Source organism: Pterocles gutturalis, unplaced genomic scaffold, assembly GCF_000699245.1.
Source record: "Pterocles gutturalis isolate BGI_N339 unplaced genomic scaffold, ASM69924v1 scaffold15632, whole genome shotgun sequence".
In the NCBI taxonomy this organism is placed as follows: domain Eukaryota; kingdom Metazoa; phylum Chordata; class Aves; order Pterocliformes; family Pteroclidae; genus Pterocles; species Pterocles gutturalis.
Window position 1 is genome coordinate 26770 of NW_010110471.1, and position 6481 is coordinate 33250.

General features: G+C 38.5%; 1 protein-coding gene across 2 annotated transcripts; it reads right to left on the bottom strand.

Moving 5' to 3' along the window:
• Positions 1-514: 514 nt before the first annotated feature.
• MTRF1 (mitochondrial translational release factor 1) lies at positions 515-6248 on the bottom strand. Of its 2 annotated transcripts, XM_010073391.1 has the most exons (6): positions 6066-6248; positions 5802-5974; positions 4523-4640; positions 3196-3332; positions 2065-2163; positions 515-740 (listed from the first exon to the last, which is right to left on the bottom strand). In XM_010073391.1, exons 1-6 carry the CDS (start codon positions 6142-6144, stop codon positions 618-620), a joined length of 729 nt encoding a protein of 242 aa, XP_010071693.1. In that variant the 5' UTR covers positions 6145-6248; the 3' UTR covers positions 515-617. The 2 variants fall into 2 exon arrangements, with proteins under 2 accessions (XP_010071693.1, XP_010071695.1); XM_010073393.1 differs by lacking the exon at positions 2065-2163 and having other exon boundaries at positions 526-740; positions 3196-3326.
• Positions 6249-6481: the final 233 nt, after the last annotated feature.

Sequence of the window (6481 nt, forward strand, 5' to 3'; positions counted from 1 at the left end):
CACATACTTTTACACTCCACGGCAGCTTGTGGTCCAGATCCACCCTAAGCTAAACCAAGAATGGCGGTAAGAAAGTTGACAGGTTTCTCTCTTTAAGATTCTGGCCCCTTGCCTGACATCACTCCCTTTGCTTTTCTATATTCAGTCTGAAAAATAAAGGATCACAATACAGTGTTATTTTTAAGGGGCTACATTTAGGAAGCTCACCCAAAAATATGTATTATTCATGAGGCCAGACTATATTAGGGGAGCTTAGGTTCTTTCACCTGGAGAGGAACCTCTCCCCCTTCCAAAACAAAGCATGCACTATGTGTTATTTCCTTCTGCTCCATCACCACAGTTCTGTATCTTTCCAGCTCCAACGCGGCCAAGAGAAGGACGAGCTTAACAAAGCCACGCTGCCAAGACAGAAGGTATGTGCACACAATACTCCAAGCTTGTTCTTTTCTGCTAGGGTTGCTGTAATAAATTCAAAAATATACATCAAAATATAAAAAAGACTGGTATCACACACTGAAAAACAAGAGGCATAGATTTTAATCAATCTGTCATCTAACAAATGCATCTGTTTTATTTTTCTACCAAACACATTTCTGCTTTAACCATACATGAAGTCTTCAGGAGCCTCCTCCTTCTAAAGCCTGCAAATTTTCCAGATATTCGGTGACAGCCTCTATCTCTGCAAACTCCAGTAGTCTGTTGATTAGCTTATCCAGTGCTTCTTTCCCACTTAGAATTTCCTGTGGAAAAAAAATAACAATAGACAAAAGCATTACTGACTGGACATTAGTATTACTCTGAAATGCTGACTACTCAGATGAGGAGCTCCTGGAACGCACTTTGCCTGGACTCTTAGTGCATCCACTTGCTCGTCTTTGCAGCACTCCTGTGTGAAAGCAATGTGGTGTGGTGCACTGCCACAGGACTTCTGCTGTCTGCCTATGAAAAGCACATTAATTCTGGCAGCAGTGAAAGGAGCTGCTGGTGCCCTCCTGCCATGCTTTCTTATAACCCATGTGTTTACATGAAAATCCCCTAGCAAGATCCATCAAGGATTGAAGAACCTAATTCAAATACTGTTGTTCATGCCAAGAACTAGTTTGTTTTGCCAGCAAAGCTTAACTAACTTTCCTTAGGCAGCTTATGGTTTCAGTTTCACCCAAGAAAAGTAACAAGCTCCTAATGCTAAGTGCAAAGCTTAACTAACAAACACTAAGTAACTGACAAGCTTGACTAACAAAAGTAATTTTTATACAGTTGTGGAACTTCTTCCCATTCTCCTTCACCATGGTGTTTGTGTACTTATTCCCCACTCCATTAAAAATGTGCCATTCCATAGTCAGCATGCCGTGTGTTCTTAGAAGTTACCAAGGACATCTGTGGGTACTGTTCAAAAAGTGTTGCTTCCTATGCAACAGCACTTACAGTAAACTGGGTACCTATGCCAAAATACTGAAGGGTCACCCTAAACTTTGTCCTAATATTCAGTTCCATAAATTTATTACACAAAAATGCATTTTTAGGTATTTGTTTCCCTGTAAAAAAAAATATTCAAGCCATATGTAGAGATTTTGTCAGAAATAATCTTAAAATTAAAGCATTTGGTGGCTTGCAATGCAAACACAAATTTTTTCTCTTTCTTCACTCTGGCATTAGAAGGAGGAGGAAAGACTGGCTTAACAAAAAAAAAAAAAAAAAAAAGTCCTTCATGTCAGGTTTTCCTTTTGGATGTACTAAGCTTCAAGAATCTCAAATGTCACTTGCCAAGTTTGGCCGAGGGACTCACAGAGTTCACTGAGGACTACATGCTTGATCATTTTTCACTTATATAATAGGAGAAAAATAGACAGTGAAGTAGGCCAGTGGGTTATATCCTGTGCCACTCATCTTTACAAGTAGGCAGGAAAGAAAGTTGAAGCTTTCTAAAGGTACAATGTTCTGTGCGAGCAAAACTGTCTGTCTGATTTCCTCATAGATATTAAATTGTTTTCACAAAGTCTGACTTTTCTTCTTATGGGACACATAAATATCTTAAGTTTTAAAACTCTCACAAGCGACTGTTACCTTGATATTGCGTGCATCATACGAGATCCTGTGGTCGGTGACTCTGTCCTGGGTGAAGTTGTAAGTACGAATTCTCTCTGACTGGGCTCTTGTTCCCAACTGTAGTAAAGCAGCAAAACCCAAATTCTACTATATTGTGGTTAAAAAAAAAAATCAACTACTACTCTAAACCAGAATAAACTTTAATTGATCAACCTGTTTCACCTATAAACCTAATGGTCCCTGACTTAGCATTTTTTTTTTTAATATTGTGGCACTACTAAATGGTATAATTTGAAATTCTGTATTGCAGATCAAGTTTTTACATTCTCCAGTCCACTTCTGTTACATCTCTGTAGCTGGAAGAATTACATAACTCTCAAAAGTCATGTAAGGCAAGAGATGTGTCTATACGAGTCCTTACTTCAAAAAATGTTAAGAGTGTTTCTCTTTTTGTGGGCTTTGTAGCTCCCTCAAAAAAAAAAAAAACAAAAACCAAAAAAACCAAAAAACAAAGGAAGTAGGCACCATGAATAACAGAAGCAGCACAGTCAACATGTGGCAAAGCAGTTTCACTAATGTTTGGCTGTCAGAAACTGCCACTGAAAGAGAAGTAAATTAAGAATATGAAGAGTAGTCCTCTAGTGGTAAAGTGCAAGAATGCAAGCAATTCCAAAAGTTTTAAAACAGAAATCCAATGTAGCATTGTTGTGTGGTTAAACACTTTATGGAACAGAGAATTAAACGCTAAAAACTGCTTAGAGAAACAGGTTAAAATACTACTTTGAGAACTTCTGATCCTAGTTTTTATGGAAAATAACTCTTTACTGATGCTCTATTTGCAAAACTGGCCACAATAGGGGGATTGTTGATGTTGAGTGTTGCTTTTTTGGATAATTCCTGCTAGTGTCTTGACTCTTTTATTTCCAGCTACAGTTGATGTCTCTTTTTCATTGCCCAAGAAGTCTACAGGAGTGTCGAACTGGGATAAGTGAAAAACAGACTTACCATTTAAAAATACAAGATTGTCCTTTGTAAGCACACCTGGTTAGACACACACACACACTTGCTCTGTCACTGTCACTCAAAAAGAGCAGAAACAAATCCACAACATAGCACCCTCTGCAAACTTCAGCAATCACATGCTCTCACCTGCAGTTTTCTGGCACTCTGCTCTTGACTTAGCTGTTTTTCAATGATCTGCTGGTACAGCTTAGCTCTCAGTGTCCGCAGAGCTATTTCCTTGTTCATCTGCTGTGATCGCTCCTGCTGGCACTCAACCGCTAGTCCTTTACAGAAGGATTCAAGAGAGCTCAGATCAAAAGCCCATTATAACAAAGAACAAACAAGCTAAACTAATTCTAATACATTAGGCAAATGAAACCTTCTAGAGTGCTGGTTTGTAGGGCCTTCCAGCTGCAGGATGAGAAGTAATTTTAACACACTCATTCAGAACCATTAGTATTGTTTTTACTCTTCACAGCTGCACCAGGGCCTTTGTTCAGTGCTACAGAAAAGTCACAGATATTTTAAAATTTCATGAAGCAATCGAGTTTCTGACATTGCCTCCAGAAAACAGGTCCACTCCAATTAGCTATCACACGTTAAAAATATAATTGGTGCAGTCCACAGAAGCATGTTTAAAACAGTGTAACACGAGTTCTTAAAGTCTTAGTCTAGATAACCTCTTGGAGACTGGAAAATTAATTATTCTAGCAGAGAAAGGTGTCTAAACAATACTGGAGAGTCTTGAATTTAATTATGAATAATAAAGTAAAATAAAGGTCTTTAAAAGAAATCTAGTACTTCTTTTTACATCTTATTTGATTTCTCAAATAAAAAGGCATATAGGAAACAGCTGTTTTCAGGTCACTACTGGAATTTCCTTTGCCTGAAGAGATTCTGCATCTGGACAGATAGAAGTCCACTGAATTTCAATAAAAATAAATCCTGAGAAAGACAGAGTGGTCCAGTATATACACTACCTTCCCATCAATATACATCTTCCTTCCTATTCAACATATGCTAGCATTATCTAGTACTGAATTAAAATCTTCAAGTCTCCTTTTTTCTCAGTCTTGTGACTACACAGGTCCAGCTAGGCCAAGCACACCCTTGTTTGCCTATGGTCATTATTCCCGAAGGCACAGAGCACACAGCACAAATTATTTACATCTTCCATCCCTGTCACTCTCCGTTTGTTCTTTCATCCATCAAAGACAAGGTATTCATTAAACAATCCCTCTGAAGACAGAACTGGCAGAATAGCAACATGCTGACTATTGTGCCACTGGTACATATCCCTTTTCTCACATGTTGCCTTGCTAGCAGAGGGACAGAACCTGAAGGGGCTGCTTCCTTTTTTTGGTATAAGGCCCAACCCTGCAAACTCACTCTGAGACAACTTAGAGAATCACAAGCTTTCTGTATAGGATACAGATTTAGGGTGGTTAGGAGTATAAAATACAGCCGGACTTACCTGTGGGAAGGTGTACAATTCTCACAGCGCTATCAGTTTTGTTAACATGTTGCCCTCCTGCTCCTTTGGCCCTGAATGTATCTATACGCAAATCTTTGGGATCCACTTTAACATCAACCTAGAATCAAAGAAAATTACTACTTTCTGCTCATTCTAAAAATATTTTGAATGTCAGTGACACTCGGTGTAAAAAAAAATCACTACTCAAAAAATTGCTCCTTTACAACTGTTCCCGAGTAACAGCTATAATTATTATACTCTAAAAAAAATGCAATGTCAAATATCTCTGCAAAGCAAGTGATGCTTTAAATATTTCACTTATTTTTTCAAACTCTCACTTCAGGTCCTTCACAAAACAAAGTGTGCGTGTGTGAAACAAAACAAAATGAACAACTTTTTGTAAAACCACCAGCTTTGTCAGGGAGACTAAGAAATAAGCAAATAATCAAAAACTACTTCTAAACAGCAGATCTTGTTCCTGAGTCAAGCCTGAATGATTCTTGCAGCAGTGCTTAAAAACATTTAACTGAGGAAAAATTGGGTGTATTAAGATCCAAGTAAGGATTGCAGCATTGGAAATATGAGTCCATGATGACCTGGACCATAGTTTGAGCTCAGTGGATGGGAAAGAAACATTCAGATCTGGCCAATGTTGCAAGGAAAGCATTGCAAGGAAAACTTTACAAGGAAGCAGGAGAACTTGCAGGGAAAGCCTACAGATCTGTTTTTCTTTATTTTGTGTGCAAATTGCTGGTTTAACCAAGACTATTGGTATCAGTGAGATCTCAGAAAGACTAGCCAACACACTCACTCATTCAAATTCAAAACAGACTGTCCTTGATTTAACAGAGAAGGACACCAGTAATTTAAATGAAACCAAAAGGACCTGCAGAATCACATTACTATGCAACACTGAATATTTTCTTGGATATATTCCCTGTCTTAGTACATGACATAATTTAAAATTGGCATACTCATAGCAGTCAGCTTTGTGAGTGTTGGGGCTGGAATACTCATTGAAACGATCATTGATTTACATGTCATTTCAGGCAATAGTAAATCTCTAAAAAGTTGCTGCTGATGACCCAGGTACAGAGCCAAGGACTACCACCTTCCAGAGTCAGAGAACTTGTGGTTTACTTGTCGAGCCTTGCACAAAGCACTTGGGCATCAATAAATTCCCCAAACAATAAGATGTTTTTAAATAACACCTACTCCAATGCCAAAATGGATGTACGGGGATACACTGCCTTACCACCCTGATTAACTGTTAGTTTACCTCCTCTGGCTGAGGGAGGACAATAACTGACATTGTCCCAGTGTGAATACGCTGCATTCTTGATGATAGGCCCGTCTCAGGGATTCGCTGCACTCGATGAGTCCCTCCTTCATATTTCAGATGCCTGTAGACATCATCTCCTGAAATATGAGCAGCAGCATGATGCAACCCACCTAGAAAGACAAATAATGTGTAACAAATATAGCACAGAAACACAGATTTTCATTTCATTGTCTTGGTGGAATGTTTGAAGAACTACTGTACCTATCTCAGCTGGCGTATAGTTCACAATGTCAAAGTTCCAACATTTATAGTCGGCATAGTTCTCATACATCTCAAACATTTCTTTAGTGAACTGTTGGCAGATGTCTCCTAAAAATATAAAGGCACAACAACATAAAGAGCAGTTCACAAAATGGCAGCCACCAGTTTTTAGATTTAGCCGCAACTCTAACCACAGTCATTAGACAGACTGATACTCTTCTTTAGAAAGTATTACTTTATACCATTAAAGTATAAAAAGGCATTAGGAATAACCCATAAGAGGTTTAATAAAGTTGGATGGAGGTTTGAAGTAATCTTTACTGTGGGGACTTTGCTGACCTCCAGTTGTTCTGCCAGCTGTCACTTCTAATACGACATTACTTCTATCATATTTTCCCGTTGGCACTAAAAGCTGG